At 38.6% G+C, this 27862-nt stretch overlaps 1 protein-coding gene across 1 annotated transcript in view; it reads left to right on the forward strand.

Moving 5' to 3' along the window:
- The window catches only part of LRP1B (LDL receptor related protein 1B), a 1653255-nt gene that overhangs the window by 886552 nt on the left and 738841 nt on the right, over nt 1-27862 (forward strand). Inside the window, exons 18-20 of the mRNA XM_075529151.1 lie at nt 84-200; nt 15979-16059; nt 17108-17275. Coding sequence (XP_075385266.1) covers nt 84-200; nt 15979-16059; nt 17108-17275 — 366 coding nt within the window. The remainder of the gene's footprint in view (nt 1-83; nt 201-15978; nt 16060-17107; nt 17276-27862) is intronic.

Consider the following 27862-nt stretch of genomic DNA (forward strand, 5'->3'; position numbering starts at 1 on the left):
ACAGAGCTAGCATGGCATTAGTTCATTTTAAATGTTATTTAAAAATCGCTAAAATTAATTTGTTTATTGCTTGATGTGACCAGCCAGAACATGTCAGGTGGATCAGTTTTCTTGTGGAAATGGACGCTGCATTCCCAGAGCATGGCTGTGTGACAGAGAAGATGACTGCGGTGACCAGACAGATGAAATGGCATCTTGTGGTGAGTTGTGAGTAAAACGTAGGCATGCTAGACTGTGATCGACGATTCAGTCACGGTCCTCTCTTTGACAAGACTATTTCTGCCTAACTACAAGTCAGCAGGCCTAAGATATGTCCTTTGTATTACTGCCTCTTATATTTGACTCGTTATGGTAATAAGAACTTCAGAATGTATCCGATTCATTGTAGGTTTTGCTAGGACGTGTTTATTCCCAGGCTAACAGGGCATTTGCACACTGGTCACTCTGAATCCTAAGTGTGTACTGTAATGATGGAGCTTTTCAAACAGAGCACTTTATTGAACAGCATGTGGGGTAGAAACATTTCTTGGCATGTAGAGGTTATTTCCGGTGAACAATAAGCAAAGACCATGGTTCTAAAGTTGGGAAAGAAACTGGTTCCTATAGAGTCGTGGAGCTCTGACAATTGTTGGCTTACTATAATATTTCTGTTGATGGTAATTCAGTCACTAACTGCTGACTCCCCTACTTTTGACAATAGTATAACTTCTTGTTCCATCAATTTGAACATTTAGCTCCTCTCATTTGCATGTGTGGGTCAGTATCTTTTATATGCCTCACACTCTGTAGTAAAACATCCTAAGAAGGAACCCAGTTTTCTACTTGTCAAAGTTGTGTGTTTTGTCCTAGCAAGGATTGGGGGTTTTATAATCTAAATGGGCAATTTTATTCTTACTCTAGGTAAGCCAGCACTCATTCCCATCGAGTCAGTTCTGACTCATAGTGACCATGTAAGACAGGGTAAAACTGCTCCTGCGAGTTTCTGATACTGCAACTCGTTATGGGAATAGAAAGCCTCATCTTTCTACTGGGGATCGGCAGATGCTTTTGAACTGTTGCCACTGAGGTTAACAGCACAACACATAAGCACTCCATCACCAGGATTTCTCACTGTTCCAGATATGAAAAGAATATTAAATTTATTAAATATGAAAATATATTATTAAAATTATACACAATTGGTTATTAAGTTCTAACAACTGAACACTGTCTTATACTTCTAACAAATGAAATATAGAATATAAAAAAACCTCCATTTATATGACTTTTTTATAGCTTTGGATTGTTACATACAAATTCAAAATAACATAAAAACCACTAGCTGCCATCCAGTCAATAGTGACTCCTACCCAACCTCCAGGACAAGATAGAATTGCTCAGGGAGCTCCTGGTGGTTTCAAACTGCTGACCTTTTGGATTCAGCCCAATTCATAACCACTATACCCATGAGGGATCTTTTGGTGGTTCATCGCCACCAGTAAATCTGAGGGGAAAAGATAAAGTTGTCTTACGCTGGCATGATTGACAGCCTCAGAAACCTTAGAGCTGCTAGGAGTGAGAGCCAAGTCCATGAAGTGGGTTTGGTTTGGGCTTATTCAGGGTCAACAATCTCTGTGTGTGTCAAGCTGTTTTGTTTGACTGTTTTCTGTAAATATTTTCTCTAGTAGGCTCTCAACTCCCGGTAGAACAGAATCAAGTATTTATTCAAACAAATAGTATTCATCAACATGGAAAAGACGAAAATAAGCTAGAAAAGAAAGTGTAAGGTAGACAGCAGTAGAGAATCATACAAGCTTCCTTAATGGAGACACGGTGGTTTATGCTCTGGGCAACTTATGGCAAAGTCAGCGGTGTGAACCCACCAGCTGCTTTGCCAGGGAACGAGGCGGCTGCTGCTCCCAGCACAAGAAGTTGACTCCATGGCAGAGATGGATGTTACAGGTGGAATTCCAAGAGCCTGGCCACGGAATGGAGTTAAGCACACAGTATGCTCTTCTTTTCAATGTGGCCCAAACACTCTGAGTCGGCTTCAAAGTACCTGGGAATCCTTGACTCCTGCTGTCTTCGACTTGGCCGTGCAAAAGGCCAGAAATATAAGGAGCAACCCAAAAGCAGTAAACACAGATAGGCCCTGGAACCAAAATCCAAGTCCGGGCAAGAAATGCCATTTGAAAGCAATAAAATAAACAAATAAAAAGGATGTAACGTATGAGCTGATTCAAAAATTCCACCTATTGCCCCAGAGTCCATTCCACTCACTGCTTCAGAGTCCATTCCACTCACTGCTCAGGAGTCCATTCCACTCACTGCTCCAGAGTCCATTCCACTCACTGCTCAGGAATCCATTCCACTCACTGCTCAGGAGTCCATTCCACTCACTGTTCTGGAGTCCATTCCACTCACTGTTCTGGAGTCCATTCCACTCACTGCTCCGGACTCCATTCCACTCACTGTTCTGAGTCCATTCCACTCACTGCTCAGGAGTCCATTCCACTCACTGCTCCGGACTCCATTCCACTCACTGTTCTGAGTCCATTCTACTCACTGCTCAGGAGTCCATTCCACTCACTGCTCCGGACTCCATTCCACTCACTGTTCTGGAGTCCATTCCACTCACTGCTTAGGAGTCCATTCTGACTCACAACCACCCTCCACAGGGCTTCTGAAGCTGCAAGGCTTTATGGGAACAGAGAGCCTCCTGGTCCCCTTGCAAAGTGGTTAATAGGTTTGGACCACAAACACATTGTAGCAAGACATGGCAAAATACTGAAGACTGACTATAGAAACAAATTGTCATAATGTAGTTGCTAGAGTGTTTAATTTTAAAATATGGCCAAATTTTACAGATGTGTCAGTACAACATTTGAATGGGTTAGTCTTGGTAAATCCCTCTTTCTTACATAGAAAATGTGCTTCTCAATAAATGTGTTCCTATTCTCAAAAACATACATTTACCTCTCAAGATTTTAATTTAGATCAACATTTATGTAAGTAGACAATCTGACAGGAATATTTGAATAGACACATTCATATATTTAAAATTATAAGGTGGAATAGCATAGATCTCTCTAATTACAGAAAAATTTCCTACAGATAACGCGAGATAACAAAAGAAATTGAACACTATTCAGTTCTCTATAATTGTTAAAATATCATTTGTCATACTCCTTAGCATAAATTTATAAATGAATATTAAAAAACAACAAATTAATTCCATTAAGTCCATGCTGTCTCATAGGAACACTACAGGACAGGCTATATCTGCTCCCTGTAAGTTTCTGGGACTGTAAATCTTTACCGGAGAAGAAAGGCCCATCATTTTTTCTCATAAATATGGGTTCAATTAATTCCTTGCTTTATTAAGGATTCCTATAAATGTTGGACTGATCATATCCTACTTTTTCCATTGAAATAGGCCAAACTCCAAAAGTTTTAGCCCTCCCAAAAGACTCAGAAATCTTTTCTATTTGCTTATTTTCTTTATTTCAACTCTATGTACAAAGCCTCGATTTGGGGTCACATAAACTTTGCATTATCTGAAAAATAATGTTACAATTGCATTTTAATGATAGGAAACATCTATGATCAGAATTCTTTGGACAGGTGTTAGGAACAAAGATAGTGTAGTCAAGAGTAAAATCTTATTGGACACTGTCGTACCTGTTTACAAGCCTAATTCCCTTTCCTTGTACTTGGCGTTACAAGTCAATTACTCAGTCTAAGTTGAGATTGGATGTGGGTAATAGATGATTAGAGAGTCTGCCTTTTTCTTTGAGCAATATTTTGACTTCCTTAATTTTCTTCACATGTGGAAGGGATTCTCTGAAGGAGTCATCACCAAATTAAGACATGCATGTCAGAAGTGACCCTTGGACAATTTTCTATCAAATATAAAGCAGAACATTGGTTCAGGGTTTAGCTGTCAGTAAATTGACTAACTTGAGTCTAGCCTGTCAATGGGGTCATAGTCAATAAGGCCACTGTGTGGGCATGGCCTTCTCCTGAGGATTCTGGGAAATCTGGTATTTTCTCCTTGGAGGTGGGAACCTTTCTTTCTTTCTTTCTCTCTCTATCTCTCTCTCTCGCTCTCGCTCTCTTTCTCTCTCTCCCGGCTCACTCCCTGAGAGTCTCTCTACTGACAAGACACTTGGAACTATGCTAGTTCCCTGAGCTGGATACCCACCTGGAGACCCTGCCAGTGCTGAGATGCTTACAATGCCACTGGATCCACAAGTCTTCCAACCCTATAGCCTGTAATCATCCTGCTTTCGGCATCATTCCATGTGTTTCATGAGTCTGAAGATAACTTTATAGATTGGTGTCAGACATATGGGCTAATATCAGGCTATGGGCTTGATCTGGACTGGTTTGGGATGTTTTCTCAATATTCAGTTACTCTTGTATAGAAACCTCTTTCTTATACACATATGAGTCTCTCTGGATTTGTTTCTCTGGTCTACCCAGACTAACACCCCTATGCTTCAACATAAACTGATTATGTAAAGAATCTGTGGAGGTGGAGCTCACTAATGAGTATTTTCAAAGCTTTCTAAGTAAGTTTAATGTACTGATTTTAGAACCACAGACTTAAGGCAATATTTCTTAAATTTTAATATCCATAAGTGTGTTAGGCAGGGTTCTCTAGAGAAACAAAATCAGGATACCTATGCTTTAGATAGATAGATAGATCGATAGATAGATAGATAGATAGATAGATAGATAGATAGATAGATTTATAATACTGAGAAGTAATATAATAGCTAATTAGTCCACACAACAGTACAGAAGGCTCAATTCTACTCACTTTCATGGAACAATCAATATACTGAAGTTCCTTTAACTCAACAGGTTGCTGGTCCAAGGTCAAGAAAGACCCCAGACAATGATATGATTTTTTGTTCTTTGATGCCTGGTAACTGATCCCTTCGGGACCACTAGATCACACAGGCTGGTGTGTTCTTCCATGTGGACTTTGTTGCTTCTGAGCTAGATGGCCGCTTGTTTATCTTCAAGCCTTTAAGACCCCAGTCACTATCTCTTTTGATAGCCGGGCACCATCAGCTTTCTTCACCACATTTACTTGTTCACCCCCTTTGGCTCCAGCAGTTGTGTCGGGAGAGTGAGCATCATAGAGTTCCAATTTAATAAAAGAAAGTATTCATGCATTGAAGGAGTGTTTGAGTAGACTGCACACCTCCATGATAGGATCGCTGAAGACAAATGGGTACATAAGCAAATGTGGTGAAGAAAGCTGATGGTGCCCGGCTATCAAAAGAGATAGTGTCTGGGGTCTTAAAGGCTTGAAGGTGAACAAGCGGCCATCTAGCTCAGAAGCAAAAAAGCCCACATGGAAGAAGCACACCGGCCAGTGCGATCACGAGGTGCCAAGGGACCAGGTATAAGGCATCATGAAAAAAAAAGATATATGTGTGTATGTATATATATGTGCATGTGTATGTATGTGTATATGTATATATATGTGTATATATGTATATATATATATATATATATATATATATATATATATATATATATACCATATTAAATGAAGGGGGAAGTGCAGAGTGGAGACCCAAGGCCCAAGTGTCGGCCAATGGAGATCCCCTCATAGAGGGGTTTAGGAGAGGAGATGGGTTAATTAGGGTGCAAGGTAGTACCGATGAAGAACACAGCTTTCCCCCAGATCCTGGATGCTTCCTCCCTCCAACTACCATGATCCGAATTCTACCTTGCAGGGCTGGATAGGGCAGAGGCTGTACACTGGTACATATGAGGGCTGGAGGCCCAGGGAATCCAGGATGGATGATACCTTCAGGACCAAGGGTGTGAGGGGCAATGCTGGGAGAGTGGAGGGTGAGTGGGTTGGAAAGGGGGAACTGATTACAAGGATCCACATGTGACCTCTTCCCTGAGAGAGGGACAGCAGAGAGGGGGGGGAAGGGAGACTCTGGTTAGGGCAAGATATGACAAAATAACGATGTATAAATTACCAAGGGCACATGAGGGAGGGGGGAGAGGGGAGAGAGGGGAAAAAAAAGAGGACCTGATGCAAAGGGCTTACGTGGAGAGCAAATGCTTTGAGAATGATTGGGGCAGGGAATGTATGGATGTGCTTAATACAATTGATGTATGTATATGTATGGATTGTGATAAGAGTTGTATGAGTCCCTAATAAAATGTAAAAAAAGAAAAGAGGAGAAAAAAATGATTAGGGCAAAGAATGTACAGATGTGCTTTATATAATTCATGTATGTATATGTATGGACTGTGATAAGAGTTGTATGAGCCCCTAATAAATTGTTTAAAAAAAAAAAAGAATGACGCCAGAGGAGTCTGCCCTCAGGAAAGATAACCAGGGTGGGGCAGCAACAGCAGGAAGATAAGAAATTGAGGTGCATCAGAGGCCAGTAGCATGGAAAGAAGCTTGGAAAACTAGGTCTCATGGAACCTCAACCTCTAAAGATGCACTCAAGCAAGGCTATACGATCCACAGGTTGCCTTGGCACATGGTTGAGGCAAAGGACTGGATCAGGGAGCGCAACACTGGTCCTATCTCCAGGGGGCAGAAAGGGAAGGGCTTAGAAAGTAATTTTTCTAATTGTCCTCCAATCAATCTGTAACTTGATGAAACTCCACCCACATGTACTTGTGGAAGCCTAGTTGGCATAATAAAACTATCACAATAAATATCTCTTGGAGGTATTATAATAATCTGTTAGGGAAATTGATAGCAGACTAGTCCCAAGACCTTAAAGATTAAGGATGCCCCAATGTTCAACACTTTCACTATGTTTTTTCACTCCATTTCCACACCCCCACTTCTCCACTGAGTATCGTCCCCAGCATCCCTGGGTTCTACGATTCACTGCAATATCTTACAGAAACTCATGAACTTTCAGGAAATGTCTAGTAAGCCCCAAATATGGAGTTCAGAAAGCCAAATGCAGGGTCTGGAGTCAGAAGCCAAACACCCCCACAAATCAAAGCAGGTTGTCTTTCTTCTACCAAAGCTCAGTCAGGGAACAGACTTCACTAAAAAGGGAAGTTGCAATCAAGTTTTGTTTGTTTTGTTTATATTTCCACTGATCATATTCTATAGAAAACAAAGGACAAGAGATCAAAAGATGTGACAGGCAGGGTTCTCTAGAGAAAAGAAATCAGAACACTTATGCTTTAGATAGATACATAGTCAGTGGCTCCTGTCGCTCCAGGGCTCTGGCTCCAAAAGCGTAGCTCCATGTGGCTTGTCACAGGAATGTGTAGCAGAGAGAGTGTGTGTCCCACCTCCAGGAAAGAAGGCAGAAGTTCCCAGAATCCCCTGGTGAAGGCCATTCCCACACAGAGGCCTCATTGGCTATAATCTACTGTCAACTTGTACAAAGAGGTGGAGTCTAGACTGTTAATCAGGTTATAGCTTGACAAGCCACATGAAGCTATGCTTTCGGAGTCAGAGCCCTGGAAGCTCCCCTTACTCTCCTGGTGTCACTACTCCCTTTTCTGTCACTGAGGGGTTTATCTGACCTCGATTCAATGTTTCCTGAGCTCTTCTTTGTACCATTGTACATGCTCCAGTCTAGTGAGAACTGAAAGACAGGACTGTGATCATGAGAGTGGGGTATGAGGAAGCGTCAAAGTCCCAGAGGAATACCGTGTGTTTCATCCATGCTATACTGCATCCTCATTGAGGATAAGTACTTGTTAAAAAATATTAAACAGAGTTAAGTGTCTAAAGTCAGTAATTTGTCTGATGTCATATTTTCATCAGTTACATCAGTATTTGATCCAGAGTCACCTGTGCTTCAGGGCATGTGTTGTTTGTATGTGATGGTGCATGTGTTAAATGAAGTGAAATTTGTGTGTAGCAACTATGAAGTTTTGACAAAATGAAGAAGAAAGTATCATCCTAGAAGACATCAGTCTCTAGTTATATTCCAGTGTATGTATTTTATTGGATATTTTGAAGCCTATTTTTTGTAAATACTATAAAGGAATAATGAATATTGGAATCTAAATATGCCATTTATCATCCCAAAAATATAATCTTAAAATATAAAATAATATATAATAATTATTTATAATAATTTTAAACTATCATTTTCCATTACAATACTTCATTACATAATTTAGTGTAGGTCAAAAAATAGATTTGGAATTTAAATGGAAGACATAAACCATAGCAATAATTTTTTTAAATATTTCTCAAATCATCTCTAAGTTTTAATGTTATTTTACAAGTTTTGGAGAGATCACCAAAGTAGGTGAAAAAGTTTAGGAAGCGTTCAGGCCAGCATTAAAATGCAAGCTCAGTCACTTGCTAGTTACAGGATATAACCTCAGGCAAGACACAGTCCCTTAGAGTCAGGGATAGAAATGATAGTTGCAGGCAACTGTGAAGATTAGAGTTAATGTGGCCATCCAACCCACTGCTCTGGAGTCCAGCAGACCATTGTATAATTTATACACACACACACACACACACACACACACACACACCTCACCACCCAATGGTTTCAAGCTCTTTCCACCTTCGATGGACGCTGTAAGGATAGAACTGCCCTCTACGTTTTCTGAGCCCGTAAACCTTAATGGAAACAAACAGCCACTATTGGTATCTCCATCAACAGTTGATACTGTTGGACTGCCAACCTTGCAGTTAGTAGCCCAATGGGTAACTCACTGTCACACTAGGATGTATATACGTCTATAAAGGAAAATCAAGCACAACCCACTGCCGTCAAGTAGATCCCGACTCAGAACGATCCTATATAGGGTTTGGGGGACTATAAAAGTTCCCGGGAGCAGACAGCCTCATCTTTCTCCCATGATGTGGGCTTGAGCCACCAAGTTGTGGTTAAGAGTCCAAACCTAACTCACAGTGTCATGAGGGCGACTTCTTAATCGTGTCCACTGAATTTATTCTGACTCATAACGAATCTATACGTCAGGCTATAATTCTTCATGGGAGAAGGCAACTTCATTGTGCATCCCAAAAGTGGCTAGTAGGTTTGAACAGCTGATGTTGCAGTTAGCAGCCCAACTCTCAGCCCACTGCACCATCAGGACCCCTTTACAGCCAGTATAATACTAATTCTCATAAATAATAATAATTGATTCAATATATTCATAGGACAGGAATTATAATAATTAAAACCTTCACAAAAATATATCTTTTGAAATACCTTTAGTGATGGAAATCATTCTATGGGACTAGAGCACTAGATCATGCCTCAATTTGTTTACAGGATTTCACACCAGAAAAGTGATCCCTTCTGAAAGTACTTCGATTCAATTTCTATATATGATGAAGTCTTTTTAAATTTTCTGCCATAGTATTCTTATCTTTAGACCAGATTCATGTAGTATATTTTGAATACTTTTACTATTAGCAACACGGGGTTTTAATAGCTTTAAAGGGATAAAACCAACTAATGATCATATGGTGTTCTCATGTATATTTATGTAACTGCCAGCTGCTATGGTATCTTAGAAACAATTTTTATAAAGGGATACTTGAGAGGCTTCTGGTGTGCGTTATACACAAAGACATGAGGGGACAATGAGGTGGGGGGAGAATAAATAAAAGGCTGTTGTGTTGCAGTTGTGGTTGATTCCGGTGCTGTAATCCTGCCTGTGGGTTAAAAATAAACATAAAATCTTAGGATTAAAAAAAATATATTAGTTTGACTACATGTTTCTTTTTGAGTAGTACCCTTCTTCTCTAATGACATCTCTTTTCTCCAGGGTTCGATTATGTAGCTGATAGGAATCCAGGGGATATAGACATTGGGGTACGAAACATGAAGTCAGCAGTTTGAAGTCACCAGCTACTCTGTGAGCGATTTCCACTCCATAAACAGTTACAGTCTCGGAAGCCCTAAAAGGACAGTTCTACTCTGCCCTGTAGTCACTATGCATCGGAGTAGACCTGGTGTCAATGAGTTTGAGTTTTTTATATAGCGAATATTCACCCCAAAAAAGGAAATTTGGGGACTGTGTTAGAAAGGGGTGACTAGAGGAACATATCCAGTGATGTATCTGTGGCAGAAAGAGTTATATATCAAGAATTAATCATATATCAGGGGAAAAAACAGTCCAGTCCAAGTCATGACTGTAAGTCTGATACTAGTCCATGAATCCCTCTTCAGACTCATGAAATCACAAGTAGTGATGCAGAATGCAGGAATATCACAGGTTGTCGGGTGCAGAGTCATGTGGAACCAATGCTGGTGGATACATGGGGCCCTGGCAATGATCATGGTCAGCCAGCAGGAAAGTGAAGGGGTGGGGGAGGTTTCCAGGGTCCTCTTTACGAGATGGCCATGATCCCAAGAAGGCACCAACCATCAGGCTATGTCCTGATTGACTGGCTTCATATACCTTCAGGTTGACATGAAAGGGTGTAACTGCCAGAGTGACACTGTCGGGTAAGCTCTGAGCAGCTAAGAGCAAAGCTGAATGGTTCTCCCCCAGCTTTAAGTGCTAAGTGAGGCTGCAGGAGAGTTGCACAGCTTCGCAAATTAGACTGAGACTTGGAATCAACAGGATGGTGCTTATTGTTTTCCTCTTCTACTCACCCAGTATTATTCATTTCTGTAATATCAGTAATATAATGATTATGCTATGAAAAGAGGGCTTTTCTAGTCTACCTAATTATGAAGATCAAATTCAGCTATATAGGATGTTGACAACATTATCTAAAATGATTGTTACCATATTTTGAGGCTTTATTAATCAATTATTTAACAGATTTTTGTTTGCTTTTATTTAAGGAAGGAAGGTGAAGGGGTGCTAAAATAAACTCCTAGGTTAAAGTGATTTTACCATTACAGGAAAAACTATCCATTGGATCTGGGTCTGAACTGTGCCTTAATTTAGTACTTTGTACACTGGACAAAGATAAGTAACATACTAACCATAACTATACTTGACTGAGAGATAAAATGATAGCAATTTACATAATAGCATGCATTTAACTTAGAAATAAATTCTAAGTCAAAGATACAATCAGTAAATTGAGCAAACCACCTGCAACAACAGGAAAAAATGTAACAGTTCCATTAATCCATATTAAATGTCCTATGAGGTAGAAGTAACAACTGAGGGAAAATATAGTTTTCTTTTTCTTGCTATAATTGTCATGTGATAAAGTGTAAGCTCCTTTGCTCATGTTCATCTTTCTCAGAATTAATCAGGCAATCCTTCTAAATGTCCTGTAATTGACATCTCAAGGAATAACCAAAGTCAAAGAATACCTATGCAAAGTCAAGAAAGGAAGGATCATGTATAATATTTAAGTCCTTGACAGACATAGGATTGCATAATGATATTTTCACAGAGCAAGTATTCAGAATCCTACCAATCTGCACATGTTGTTTTCAACTTTTTAATCAATACTAATAAATATACTAAGACAAGAAAAAAGTTAACTATTTTAAGTGTCTTTTATGCATTGGAGGAGGGTGTATTGTGTACTGTTAGATTTCATTTGTCTATCACTATTGGAGATAGGATACTAAGAAATTGAAAACCTATATCTACAGATGAGGCTTATTTTTCTACACTACATTTCACATTGTTCCTATTGAAAAGCAATAGGACTTAAAATATCTCTAAATTTTTGTGGAATCTTTTCTAAATCTATTGCATAATTCGCTGGATTATTAAACAGAACAATCCAGAGATAACTCAAATTTTCCCCGCTAGTTTTGAAAGGAGCCCTGGAAATCTACAGGGTTACTCACTGAGTCTGCTAACCTCAATCTCAGGTGTTCAAACCTAGCAGCTGCTCCAAGGGAAAATCATGAAGCTGTCAGCTCCTGTAAAGATTATAGTTCAGAAAATATATAAGTGGCAGAATCAACTCAACAGCAGTAATTTTAGTATAATTGTTTTATTAAGTTTTCCTTATAAATTAGTTTTTGAGTTTAGTTGGTGTGCTATCATAACCCCAAGTGTTTCTTTATATGGTAATCCCGCTTTCTCACTACACTGCCATGCTTTCAGGATATTACATTCTGTCATTTTTTCATCTGACTTCTTGCTATGTAATCATAGCTGAGGATGATGGTGGGGAATGGGGAGCCAACAACAATGATTAAGAGAAAAAATGTTCAGAAGTTGATTGTGGTAATGATTAAACAGCTCTTCTTAATAAGATTGAATAATAAAATTATAGGATATGTCAAGTGTATGGCCACAACAATGGTCATAAAGAATTACAGAAGCAGAAAGATCATTTTATGAACCCAAACTCTGGGATCCAAATAGCTAAGTGATTAACCCAAGGTACTAAGAGAGGGAAACAAAAATGAAATGTTAGAGATTTTACACATTTTACACATTACACTTTTCCCTTCTATTACTTCATTTTTTCCTAATTATTTGACCTGTTTTCTCCTTTCTCTCTCTTTCCTCCTCCATTTTTTCCCTTGATAGTAATTTTGCCTTTAAATCCTATTGGCAAAGTCAGATTGGGAGACTGTCAGGATATATGGTGTAACTAAGTATATATATCTTCTTGGAGACTAAAGGTGTACTAGGTTTTATCTGCATATATATACTTAGTTACACATATGCGTAGTTATCTGTATACTTAGTTATCAATCTATCTATATATTCTGTCACTTGTCTGTCAGTTTGTCAGAGTGTAATGGTCTATATGTTTCTGGAATCCTGAAAGCTACTTCACTGGTATTTCAAAGACAATTCTAGATGTGCTATTTTCAGATGCGCTTCAGCATATAAAGGCCATGAAGAAGGAATTGGCTATCCACTCCTGAGGACTTAGCCACTGAAACCTTATGGAGCGCAGTGGGATCCTGTCAGATTCTTGAGGCCCTCATGAATATCAAGGGAACGCTGTGAGGCATTGTGCCAGAAGATGAGCACACTGGTCAGAAGGCACTCCAAAGAGCTCTGAAAAAGGAGCCGCCTTCTCAAAGTGAAATTGACCACAATGATGTGGGTGGAATAGAGCGTGGACTTCCATTTAATATGGCAGATCATAGAAAATGAGGAGAAATAGTTGCAAACGTCTATTGACAATTGGAATGTTTGTGGTGTATCAATTCAGATTTTCTGGTTTGTTTTATCATTTTTTTCTGTTCTTATTTTATTTTGTATGATATTCTGTATATGAAATGTAGGATCAGTCAATCCATAGAAACAGTAACTGGATTAATAAAATAGCAACTAATAACAATGAGTTTGAGAAAGAAGAAAATGGTATAAAATTGACTCTGGTGATTGGACAACTCTTGCTAATGTGATTGAACTATTAAATTGTATAATAAGTGCTTTCTATACCACTACAATGATTAAGACTACTGGAATTTGATATGTACAAAATTGGAATCTAGGAAAATTGGACCTCATCTTTTGTAAAGCAGCAAGGGAGCAAACAGAACAAGGACTCTCGATCAGGCAGATTGGCCCCGTGACTGCAAACATGGGTCTGAGTATGACAATTGTGAGCATGGGCGAGGAGCAGGCAGTGTTTATTCTCTTGTGCATTGAGTTGGGCCTGCCTTGATGGCACCTACCACACACATATGTGTATGCATGCTATGTATATACACACATGCATATGTAACCCATATACTACCAGGCGTATTTAGACTGCTAAATGCAAGGTCAGCAGTTCGAGATCACCAGCTGTTGCTCTCTCTGGATAAAGACAGAACTTACTACTCCAGTAAAGAGTTACAGTCTCGGAAACTCACCTATATGTTATATATAATACAGCTGCACATCATAGGTAATTATCTTAGAATTCTAACTTAATTTCATGTAAATTGCATACCTTATATACGTATATATCTTTAGAAAAATGTAATTCAATCCCATATGAAATTCTTTTAATAATATGTGTATTAGATCTGTTTCTCTGTGTTGTTTCCATTCTGTGAAGAAACTATATGTCTACCATTTTCTAAAATACTAAAGCTATATTAGGTTATACATTCTTTTATTTATTCTGAGATTTTCTTTTTTACCCATTGTGAATTAATTTCTAAATTCTTTTTAGCCATTATTTTTAGCCAACAATCTCAGAGCTGATAATAATCTTACAGGTTACATTGACATATTTCCCCTCCAGCGAAATATTGCCAAATTTCTAAAGATTTCTTATGCATAGGGGATTTTTTCTACTAAAACTTTGATATTGGTCAATGTACTCATATTACTCATAGAAGAGACATTAAATAGTATGGATTAACCCATTATAAACCCCCCAAAATGTAACATTCTTTTTTATTTAAAATTTTAATTAAAAATTTTAATTATAAATTATTTTTATTAAAAATTACTTTTTAATAAAATTTAACAGTCTTCATTTTTATGTACTCATTAGTACTTCATCTTGAATTAAGAGTGTGTCTTATATCCTTGATTTTTTTAAATTTAATAAATCTTTTTATTGGGGATCATACAACTCTTATCACAATCCATACATACATCAATTGAGTAAAGCACCCTTATACATTCGCTGCCCTCATCAATCTCAAAATTTGCCTTCCACTTGGGTTACTGGAATCAGTTCGTTATGTGAACAACACATTTTCTAAACTTTAAAACCTATTCTTTACTTAGGAAATATTTATTGGTATCATTCATATTGCTTCTTGGAATATAAGCATGTCTCTTCATTATCTTTCAAATAACAACAAAACAAACCTCTGTTAGAAATATTGATTGAATACAGCTTGTGCATTTTGACTTTTCTTTGTAGTGCTTATCCCTCAGGATATTTGTTAAGTTGCTGCATGATGTATTATTTTTTATCTCTAACATCAGTGATTACTTCTTTGAATCTGAATTATGTTTGATCACACTATTTTAGTTTGTAAAATGTTAACTTTGTCTTAAAATTCATATCTCAAGCATGTCTTTGAAAGTAGTAAAATATATTAAAGAATTGTTTTGTTTCAAAAGATTTCATTCATATATAAATATGCCAGGTGAATACACCCAGAGCCAGAAGGACACAAAGACATGTAGTTTTCAGAAAGAGCAGGAAATCGCTGCTGTAGCCACTAGATCTCGGGTGAGAACAATACTCTCCCTCCATGTTCTTGGCAAAGTAATATCAGCTCACCCTGCCCACCAGATAAGTTACCAATACTAAAGATGGCTATCAGCTGATTCTAGTATCACCTGCCAGGTATGCTGATTGGTCACTGTGCATCTTTGCTGGTCACGCTAGCTGGCTCTTTCCCCAGCCTTCTTCCACAGCAGAGAGCGTCCTCAAAGGTCAACGTTGTCATTGTAAGAATAATGTTGAATAGGCCAGCCTCTGATTGTTAAACTATTACTTTAGCATCCTACATAAGACCTATCTTGGCATATTAAAGTACCATGAAATTCATTTATTTCTCTTACTGTTACTCTTACTATTAATTGACGTTGTTCGTGTTGCTCTGGCCCAACAGGTCAAACTGTGAGCTGGCAAGTGAAAGGGTGACAATTTGAACCCAGCAGCTGCTCTGCATGAGATCGTTTGTTCTTGTCCCCTTATTAGACTCGGAACCCCTCCTTTCAAAGGCCGCGTCACTCTGATGCCAGACTGGCTCCATGGAGCTGTAGAGACAGAGAACTGTCTCACCCTCCCACTCCTACTTCGGCTTTAGGCACACAGTCTATGTATGTCATTCCTCAGCACCAACAGGTAGAATTCCACTCTGTGTTCTTCGCTGGGCAGAGGTGAAGTTCCATGGCGTCAGTTTTTCCGAAGTATAATGGCCCGAACTGTCCTTCATTAAATGGCTCTCCTTAACTTTCAGTCACTGCAAAGGACTCACTTAAAGATGCTAGAGCTCTAAGTCTTCTCTGTCCTTAAGAAGTCCTAGCCATTATATTTGTTTATCCGTGTGTGTCTCTAGGCAAGGGAGCAAGCTACCATCACATTAGCATACGAGATACCAATGAAGTCAAAGTCAGTAACATGTTTCCTGTTGGTTGTGTTTATATCATTCACAGAATTCCCAACGTGCGAGCCACTAACTCAATTTATATGCAAAAGTGGAAGATGCATTAGCAGCAAATGGCGCTGCGACTCTGGCAAGTTCCAACTGTTCGCTGTGCAGCGCTGATTTGGTTGGAGGGCTGACTCTCTTGGCTGCCTCGCCTCTCAGAGATGATTTGGAAGAGAAGTTTGCAGAGCCATGCAGAGTAGTTCACACAAGTGGTGAAAGGGCACCTGCACATCAATGGGGATTAGCATGGAGGATAATGGATATCAATACGTGTCCCAAGGGACTATCACAGAGACTTGCTTGCGGATATTGTGCAGTGCATAGTCTACAAGCGTATAGGACAGAGCTGAGAAAGTGACCTGGACAATTTGGGTTCCCCAAAGTAGTTATGTAACAGTCTCCGTAACCTCAGAATGGAATCGTTTATAAATAGTTATGAAATTATCCAGATGGTCTGAATTCTGTCACCTTCCCTTTTATAAACAAATGGTGTTTTTTCTTACACTCATTTGTATCATTATGTTAATTTATGCTGAATATCCTTAAGTGAATTATATATAAATCACAATCTCAGCTATTTGTTTCCATTTTATCTATTTTTACTTCACATTTCTCTCCCTTTCATCTTACAACAGTGTTTAAAAAAGGGCATAAATCATTATTAATGGTAGTGTACACCAGTTTCCTAGTGTAAATACACATTCAGCAGCCTATAGAGAAAGGGGGAAAGGGTCTGAACAATTTTGAAAAGCTCTGGAATATAGAGAAAGTAAAAACCAAATCAAAAGCAGCACGCCACCACCCATACCATTTCCTGAATGGCCCGGAACCACCACCACCTCCCAGCTCCAGAGTTGTTTCGTGTTACGTGGGTGCATTTTAGTCAGAAGTTACTTAACCTGATGTAGAAAAGTATCAAAGCTTCAAAATTCAAACTCAAGCAGTTTTTCTACCTTAGTTTAGTAAGTAGGCAAGAGATATAGAGATGAAATATTTCTCTCATTGTTCATCCATATATCTCTCATGACTTTTTCAAAAATAAAATTGTGTAAGCTAAAAATGTTAGATTAATTCATAAGCCTAGTTTCTCGGGGATCCATTTTCACTGACTTAATTCTAATGGCTCTTTGCAGACGATGACTGTGGGGACGGAAGCGATGAAGAGGGCTGTGTTCACTCTTGCCTTGACCATCAGTTCAGATGCTCTAGTGGCAGGTGTATCCCAGGCCACTGGTCCTGTGATGGTGATAATGACTGTGGAGACTTCAGTGATGAGACACAAGTCAATTGTACCAAAGAAGGTGAGTACTTCTGTGAATTCAGGAAATCTCATTTTAACTCATTGAATATGTTCAAACTCACCGCCACCAAGCTAATCCTATCGAGTGACATCACATCATAAAGCAGAGTAGAATCACTCCCTAGGTATCTTAGGTGTAAATCTTACAGAACCAGAAAGCCTCAGCTTTCTCCTATGGGTTCCCTGTTGTATTCAAACAACTGACCTTGTGGATAGCCACCCAACATACAACCCACTCTGTCACTAGGGGTCCTTGGACTTGTTCAAAGTGAATATTACATATAAAATAACTTCCTTTATCAGATAAAATAAATATGCATGTGATGAAATTGCATGGGTTCCACATTTGACCTTGATTGGGAACAAAAGGAGGGAGGAGAGTCCACATCTTCCTGAGGAGGACTTCCAGGAGGCAGAGGTCAGATATGCCTGAAATCCACATCCTTCTTTAACCCATTCTGACACCAACCATCTCTCCCAAGGCACTCCATTTCTTTGCTGCCTTTAATGATCCATTGCATTAGCCACACAGAACCCACGGGCCGTATTCATGGGATAAAGCCAATGCATAGCTTTGTTTGGGAAGCTAATAGGTTACACCCCGTTAAAGATACACTTCAGTGCTTCTCTTCTGCTCTTTCTCATGGTCTCAATGTGGTTCCTGTTCTTTTGTGTGTGATGTTGATGGGGCAGCCTCTGCTGCCTCCACGCTGCAGCGGGGATCTGCCACATGCTGTTAGTAGTTCTTCTGAGATGGTTCACTTGTAGACCCAGTGGAACGGCCAAACTGACCGACCCCTCTACCAGTGTTTCACACTCCCTATTTGAATGATCCAACCCAACCCTTAGATGGGCGTTACAAAACCATGGATAGAAGAACCATAACAAGTGATTCACTTAACTTTGTGTGTTAGACTGGGTGGACTTGAGAAAGAAATCCACAGACAATCATGTATGTATAAGAAAGAGCTTTATATCAAAGTGGTTGTATATTAAGAAGACATCCCAGCCCAGAGCAAGTCCATAAATCCAATATTAGCCCATACATCTGATATTAGTTCATAGATTCCTCTACAAACTCACACAGCACATGCAATGATGCCAAATGCAGAAAGATCACTGGCCAGTGGATGAAAAGTCTTTAGGATCCAATGGCAGTGAAAGCAGCTTCGCGCTGGCACGGGTCTCCAGCTCTCTAAGTGTCTCAAAAGTAGGAAAGTGAAGCAGAGAGAGAGAGGAAGTTCCCAGAATCCTCATAAGAATGCCATGCCCACAAGGAAGGATCATCAGGGTGTGACCTGATTTATAGGCTAGACTCTAGCCCTTCACTCTTAATAGCCTCAATTTGACATGATATTATGTAACAACCACAAGTCAACATATAATTGTTATAAAATAATTGTATAATTATCTTTCTTTCATTAAATCTTGACGTTCATTTCTCTAGCCTCACATTTTATGATATCATCAAACACAATTCTCTACTAATGAGTCTTTGAAGCCTCTCCAGCTTCTGTATCATGAACTCCCAAAGCAATCTCAATAAGGATTTTTTAAGTGAAAAATAAAATTAACTTTGCTCTGTATTTCCATGTAAAATTGTATTTGCTCAAATTTGAAATAGGCCTTTATTAAATAGTGAGATATTCTAAACTGGTTATCTTCTTAGAACGCAAGCTCAAAGAGGAAGAATATTATGACTAAGACTTTTCTCATACCCATGAGCACACTGTCCCTGCCACCTGACTTGGCTACCTTACAAATGTAATCAATCATAGAGTATGTTAATGAATTAGGAACCATGCTGGGAATATCACAGGATCAGGGCTAGTCTCTCAAATATTTTGTCAAATCATTAGACATTTTACATAATTTTCCTTTCTACTTAAACTGCTTGTTGTTCATTCGTTCACTTATTCTTCAAGTATGTATTGAGGCTCTCTGAAGAGAACTGTCTGAAGGTTGCATTTAACCTCCTCAGATTTCACTGAGATGCCCGGAGTAGGGTCATCAAACTCCACAACCACCCAAGGCCAATTCCTCTGAAACTCAAGCGACCCTCTCTGGCCTTTAACTTCTTAGACAGGAAACCCCCCACCCTTTGCTCTGCTCAGACATTGTTTACAAAGCTGTCTAGCACTGCCAATAAATGACCTACAGGACCCCACTCCCAGAAGGCTAAGCCTGAAGTCTATCAGGTCAAAGTCTGTGGATCAGCAGACCTAGCTCCCTAATTAAGTGGCTGCAGGCACCTGACTCTACAAGCAAGCTTCCTGTCCAAAGTTACATAACTTTGTTTCTTCTCTAGGCCAGAAAGCGGATGGCTTTGTCTTGTGTTTGGAATCTTGGTTCTACACGACGCCCCCCCCCCCCTACTACACTTTGGTCTCTGATAACACAACTTTATAGCCCTGGGTTGAGGCCTGCGGAAATCTTCCTTGCAAAAGGGCATCTGCCTCTCCTGGCTCTTCTTTATAGAAGGGAGCGAGATAGGCCCTTCTGCTGCTGGGGTGACTTATTCTACACCAAAAGAAGATGACAGAATTAACCGATCCCCTTATTAAAGTGTCATGCGTTTATGATTACAATTAGCTCTGTTAATAATTACTCACCACACAGCTATATTTACTGAAGCAATTTCAGTGAAAGCAAAAAGAAACAGTAAAAACATCCCACCATAGAGCATTGAATAAACAAACTCTGGCACATTCAAACAATGGAGGATTATGCATCATTAAAAACATCTGAAGGCAGGGACAGACTTTATGCTTTATGCTTAACAAAGTCCATTAATCTTTTGAAGATAAATATTTGAAGGCACCAGTATTATAAAGGAAAATAAAGAAATTCAGAAATGGTTTTTACACTAAAGGAGACGACATCAGGTTAGGGATGAGCCAAAGGTAGGGAGAGGAAAGGGACAGGAAAACATGGAGCAAAGGTGGGGGGAAATCACTCACCACTGAATTACCGTAATCTCCTGAGCTTCTTCTCAACCATCGCTCACCCAGACCCATCAGGGGCAAAGCAAAACAACAAAAGCGTATTGAATGGAATCACAAATGCAATGGCTAGAAGACTCCTAACAAGTAATTTGCTGAACCACAAACTTTGCTGTTTCAGACACTGTGTCAGCACCAAGAAATAGACTTCAATAAATAGTCCCTCTGGCCACTCACGTGTAGAGCTCAGTAGGAGGAGTAACCACATACAGAGTAATTCTAAGAAAAGACAGATATCAATGTGGTATTGAGAAGGTGGATTTATTATCTGCAAAGAGTTGACAATGAGAAGATAGAAATATACAAAAGTGTCTTCACGGGAAAAAGTAATTTTGTTTCTTTATGTCTATTTTCTTCCTCTGTACATAAGCTGAAAATATTATAAAATTAGCTATTAAAGAAACTGCATAATAATTGTTTATTTAAAAATAACTGTAGCTTTGTTGTAAACCCTCTAAAGGATTATAATCCATTTTGTTAATATTAGTTTTAACTTGATGACCTGGGTTATAAGAGTTATAGCAAAGTTCTTAATATGGACAAATAGCAAGTGATCCATGAGTTCTAAGGCATTGAGACTTATGCTCCCATGGTCATTTTTAAGAATAATTCATATCTTTCTCACACTGTGCATGTCATAGGAACTATAATGAAACCAGACAATGGGTAAGAAACATTTGGTGACAGTGCTTAAAGATTGAATATGAGCATATGTGAATTCAATTTTTCTTCTAAATCAGTAGAGGAATTAATAACAGTCAAAGCTTCCATTTAATAGTGTCTGTATTTTAAAATTTTCCATTAGACAGAAAATTCACCGGTCTTTCTATGAACTCTTAACTCTCCTGTTTCGGTATTCCAAATCTCAGTTTTGTGTTCTTTCTCAGAGCAGTTGCTATAATATTAAATATGAGCTAGAATTTTTAAATAGATTATAGTTAGATAGAAAGATTAAATCAATTATCACTAATCTGGACATAGAAAAATAAGATGTATAAGTCTATAAAAATACAAATGATTTTCCTTTTATTAAATTTGAAATCTCCAACTAGGTGTATGAGTATCACTTAGTTATTAAGTTATACTTTGAATGCAAGACTGCATTCCCCATTCCCCTCCTCATGCCCTGTCAGGCTGCTCATGGGGTGGGCATCTGTGGCCTGCTGGCATGGCCCCTAATGTGCTGTGAAAGGTGAATTTGTCCAAACATAATTTATTTTCATCTCAGAAGTGAGATCTCATCATTCTTTCTCATATTTATCTCCAAGTTAAAATGAACCTTATATATTAAGGAGTTTTGAAGCGATTGCCTTAGCCTCATGAATGTCCACAATAAGTCGATCCTTTTGGAATCTCAAGCTATCTTTTTGAAGGATTCTATAAACCGTGGCTATAAAAAGTAAATGGCCTGTATCTTTAAAACTTTTCCATGTCACCAATATACCACTGTGCAAGAAGTACTGCTAAATGTAAATGCCGTGCATTTCTTATATGGTTATAGTAAACACTAAAGAAATAATGTTTATGGTCTACATAATTCTTTGACATGTTTCAAGTGAAAAATGAGAATTGTCCAACCTCATTATATTTATCATATTATGAATTGTACTAGGTTTCGCTGATCACATATTCTATTTGTGAATCCAGGGGCAAGAGTTGGGGAAGAATACCAGTCTGAGATGACTTTGATGAGAGATATCCAGAGTATTTCAACTATGGGCAAAATATTTAGAGCTATCATTTAAAATATATATATGTATATTCATAATATATAAATATATAGTATGCTCATACTATATATAATATATAGTATATATAAATACATACTGTATTATCAGACAATAATCATACACCTGTTCTTCATTAACTCCAAAAATTCAGTGTATGATTATTGTCTGATAATGCCCACCCTAAAAGCAGCCAATGTGAGATAAGTCTTGTCTGAAAAAAAGAAATACCAGAAAGATATAAGTCATGTTTTATTGACTATGCTGGTGCATTCCAGTGTGTAGACCATAGTAAACTATGGATAACATTGAGAAGAATGGAATTCCAGAACACTTCCTGGTGCTCATGTGCAACCTGTACATGGATCAAGAAGTAGTTGTGAGAACAGAGCAAGGGAACAAATATTGAGCTTTTCAAATTCCCGAAATGCGTGTGTAAAGCTTTTGTCTTCTCGCCATATTTATTCTGTATGATAATCAAATAATTGGAGAACCTGGATTGTATGAAGGAGAATGTGCTCTCAGGACTGGAAGAAGCTTTATTAATAAACTGTGATATGCGGGTATTACAACCTTGCTTGCAGAAACTGAGGAGGACTTGAAGCAAGTATGGATGAAGATCAAATTTGCAGCTCTTAATATAGATACACTCAATGCAAAAAAATAAAAGTCCTCATAAATAGATCAGTAGTTAACTGTGTTAGTCTAGGTACTTTAAAGAAACAAATCCACAGAAACTCATGTATAAGAGAGAGTTTTATATAAAGGTTATGTGTGCATCAAGAAAACATCCCAACCCAGTGCTTTCGAAGCCCACAAGTCCAACCTTAACCCATTAACCCGTATGTCCAACATCAAGCCATGAAGTCCTCCTCCATCTCACAAAGCAGACACAATGATGCCAACTGTAGGCAGAAAACCAACTCAGTGAATATGTAAGCATCTCAGCGCTGGCAGGGGTCTCCACACGGCTGCTCCAGCACCCAGGGCTGCATCGGCGTAGGTCCATGTGGCTTCTCCTCGGAGATGTCTTGCAGGAAGTAAACCTTGCCAGCTGACTCAAGGAACTGGCTAAGGCAGCTGCACCCTGTTCCGACCATTAGAAAGCAAGAGACCTGAGAACTAGACAGACGAGGCTCCCTGAGCCATTTATCCCTCCGCCCTTCAATTAACCCCACATGTGTTTCTCAGCCAGGTGGGCACAATAAGCTAACTACCTCAGTAACGTTGTAATAAATGGAGAAAAGATTGTTGTCAAGGATTTCATCTTGCTAGAATCCACAAACAATGCTCTCAGAAGCAGCAGTCAAGTGATCCATGGACACATTACATTTGGTAAACGTACTGCACAAGACCTCTTTAAGACCTCCCTTTTTGAAAAACAGGGAGCTTACTTGAAGAACCAGGGGGAGTGTGACCCAAGCCATTTTATTTTCAATGGCCTCATATGCATGTGAAAGATGGACATTGAATAAGGAAGACCAAAGAATGAATGCAGTTGACATATGATGTTGTTCAGCAATATGGAGAGTGCTATTGACCATCAGGGGACAAACAGGTCTACCTTGAAAGAAGTACAACCGCAATGCTCCTTAGAAACAAAGATGGCAGGGCATTTCATCTCATGTACTTTGGACATGCTGTCTGGAGAGTCCAGTCCCTGCAGAAGGACATTATACTAGATAAAGTAGCGGGGTGATGAAAATGAGTAAGATCCTACACGAGATGAACAGACACAGCGGCTGTAATAACAATGGTTCGAACATAGCAATTGTGATGATGGTGTGGTGCCTGGCAGCGTTTCCTTTTGTTGTAGACAGAGATGATTATGAACTGCCTAGATGGCCCCTAACAACAGCCATGCAAACACATTTAAATTGTGCACTTTCTTTAGACAGCTATTCTCCTAGGTCCACTTAGAAGTATGTACATATTTCAATCTAATACTTTCCACATAGACTTTGTGGGAAAAGGAATAGGCTTTCCTAGAAGATATTTTCTTTTGATTTCTGCTAAAAAGCAGCTTACATATTTGGATTCTTCTGTACTTTGGATGGGGCATCTGATCCTGATGTATGGTCTTTGTTCCTTTATGCCTTCTGTTGGACTGTCTGAAAAGGGCGTATTTACTGCATGCTACACCAAGTGAATGACCTGCATGAGGCTGGAACACATGTGATCTCTTATTTACATAGCAAATACAAATTAAAGGCACATTTAAAATTAAGTATGTATTGACCTTCAATTTTGATTTATTGTGAATAATCTTTAACAAGTCCCCAAATCTATGAGGCAGTAAATTGTGTGGCATTTTTATTATGCATGGTCACACATGCTCTTATTCGTGTGAGCGATTTATCTTCTCTGCTGCTTTCCCTTGGGGTATTGTCCTTAGTCATTCATTTGTTCATTTATTTCACTCAGCATCTTGCCTTATAGCGTTTGTTTTCCCACATCTAAAAAGAAAACGAGAACTTTTATCTCCTCTCTGTATTTCCAAGGTCAAGCACAATATTGGTAAGCAAAGGTGCCCAGTAAATCATTGTTTAATGAAATAATGTATTTTAACACATTTTATTTTTACTCTTAGAATCCAATGGTTGTATTATAAGTATATCTAATAAACATCTGCTCCAACCAAAATGACTGTACTGATCTACTCATGTACATATCTTACAACATCCTTGCTTTTAATTATTCCATAAATATTTTCCATTTCAACTCAGAGTTCAGTGATACAAAACTTATGTCTCCCTTAAAAATGAATATTGTTTATGCATTTCTTCAAAATAGTCTGTGCCCAATATGCAAATCCCAGATGTGAGATAAGCTTTACACTTTCCATATCTAGTATGGGGCATCCCTTAGTGGTGAACATGGCTAATGTGCTCCACTGCTAATCAAAAAGTTGACTATTTTAATTCCTCTAGAAGACTTTTGAAATAAAAACCAATTATGTACTTCAAAAAAAAAAAAACCCTCTCGAGCACAGAACTAACTACTTTGGGAATACACAGTTTCTATGGGTCAGAATGAATGGAAATTAATTTCTTATTCATTATTTCATGCTAAGTGGCCCAAAGTGAGATTGCATTCATTATTAGTTATTGTTTTTGTTAGCTGTCGATGGAAAGACATACTGCCCAGCCCTGTGCACACCCCAGGGTGTGTTGAGGACACAATCATTGTACCCATCCAGTCTTCGTTAGTTGGCAGGTTTACTACAGGAACAAGAAGAGCACCTCCACCGATATTCCTTCTGGTGGTGATGCCATTCACCAGAAGGTGTATTACCTGGAATACATTCTCGATCTCCAATATGGTCAAACCAAAGGGCATTTTCAAGGTAGATTCTGAATTTGAATGACTGTACTAACGTCTCAGTGGAAGCCTCTGGAGGGGAGCCAGCACTACCCACCACAATGAGTCAAAGATCCCACTTGGGGAAACTGAATCCAGAAAGAGTGATGTGAGCATCAACACATGATCTGTAAGTGAAGAGTTAGTTACCCATTTAGCCAGGCAGAGAATTAAAAGTAAAATCTAGATTTTCATACTCAATGTCTATTGTACCCCATTTCATCTGAAATAGCAGACTTTTAGAACAGTTTTCTTAAGACAGGAAAAACAAAACACTAGTAAACATTGTATAAAACTCAATCATCTTTTGTTTTCTTTTTATGAAAATATTCAGATACTTTCATCTCAATATAAAACAATTGAACAAAATATGGCAGTTTTTCTCAGTTACTGAATTTTGAGACCAAATTGTTGACTTTGAATTTGGAAAAAATTTGCAAATTATATATTCCAAAATCATAGGATTTCCTGTCTTAATGTTTTTGACCATTCTCTCTCAAAGAGAAATAGGTGATTTTCTTGATAAAATATTTTAAAATAAGAAATTGTAAATTCAAACTCATTTTAGGAAAGTCATTATTTTGTTTCTTTTTGTGTGTTTTTTTCTGTGAGAGATACATGTGTTAGTCTAGGTACTTTAAAGAAATAAATCCACAGACTCATGTATAAGAAAGAGTTTTATAAGTGTTCATCATGAAAACATCCCAACCCTGTGCTGTCCAAGCCCACAAGTCCAACATTAACCCATATGTCCAATATCGATCCACAAACTCCTCCTCCATCTCACAAAACACACACTATGATGCCAATGCAGGGGGAAAGCCGAGTCAGTGAATGTGTAAGCATCTCAGCGCTGGTAGGGGTCTCCACAAGGCTGCTCCAGCACCCAGGGCTGCATCAGGGTAGGTCCATGTGGCTTCTCCTCAGGGATGTCTGGCAGGAAGTAAACCTTGCCAGCTAAATCAGGGAACTGGTTAAAGCATCTGCTGCACCCTGGTCTGTCATCGCAAAGTAAGAGACCCTAGAACTAAAAAGGCGAGGCTTAATGAGCCACTTATGCCTCCGCCCTTCAATTAATCCCACATGTGTTTATTGGCCAGGTTGGTACCATAACCTAACTAGGATTTCCTGTCTTAATGTTTTTGACCATTCTCTTTCAAAGAAAAATAGGTGATTTTCTTGATAAAACATTTAAAAATAAAAATTATAAAGTCAAACTCATTTTAGGAAAGTCATTTTTTTTCTGTGAGATACATATTATCTTTCTTATCTTTATTCTCTCATGGATTGATTTATTGTCCTTAGGGAAAATTTTAAGACTGAGATATGGAAACAATGTCAATTAATAATGGATTTTATCCATAGGAAACTTCTTTCTATTTTCCAGGACAAAATTGCTTTTTAAAGGTCATTTTAATCTCATGTTACAAAAGCCTTTTACATCAAGAGCAAAGAAAGCTCAAGGCCTTTGAATCAATTAACAGCAAAACCTGCTTCGGGCATCTACTGTAGTTCTAGCAATGTTCTTATCAGGAAAACTTAAAGGAACCAGCTGAGAGCAATTCAGAAAAAAAACAAAAGAGTAGGGAACAAACATGAGAATTATAATAAATAAATCAATTACCTTCATTTTGACTATGTAGAAAATTAGCAATGGATTCTCATATTTTCCTAGGTAAATGTAACTCATGAAAATCATAATTATGTACTTGATGCTTAACAGTGTAACATGTCTTATGGTACTTAACTATATAACTGATAATACCAACAATAGTTAACAAAAATAAAAAGTTTTAATGAAGAACCTCATTTTGGTGTCCTAACTTTTAATGGAACTGAAAAAGCATATCAAGGGTGCATTAATTTCCCTAATTTTTCATTTCTGCCTCCTCCATTCTCAAATGGTGGTTAATGATCAGTGAAATGTAAAGACTTCAGACATCAGCAGAAAGCAAATAAGCAAACAAAAGGGCGCTAAAGAACATGAATGATCTCCGGGAAAATTAACTCAGCTGCGTAGTTTGTCGCGGCCGTGCCCTGCGCGTTACGCTTTGGCCTGCGAGCCACGCAGCCCGCCGTTGGAAACCACCAGCGGTCCTGGATCGCTGTGAGTTGCATCGATGTTTTAGTGAGAATGAAGAAATAAGCAAGGGGATGCAAATTTCAACTCTTGCCTGTCGAAGTAGTTGCGATTTCACCACCTGGAACATGATTTCTTTAGAGATGTCAGCATTCATTGCTCTCGTTTTTGTGTGAAACTTCAAATTGAATTTTTACCTTTGTGCCCTGTGGTGGTCAGATCCGCTCAGTTCCCTGGCGCATTTGTCTGGATTGTGGTCTGGTATGTCAAACCCCGGGCTTCCTGAAATAAATGGACTGCCATGCTCTGAATAACGTGGGTGTTTACAAGCATTCACTTCACCCCTCACTCCCAGCCATCCTAGTGAGTCAGGGCCTTTCAGCATATTGTTGATGCTAAGGTTGAGGTGTCTACTTTCT

The sequence above is a fragment of the Tenrec ecaudatus genome, chromosome 13, assembly GCF_050624435.1.
Source record: "Tenrec ecaudatus isolate mTenEca1 chromosome 13, mTenEca1.hap1, whole genome shotgun sequence".
NCBI lineage: Eukaryota > Metazoa > Chordata > Mammalia > Afrosoricida > Tenrecidae > Tenrec > Tenrec ecaudatus.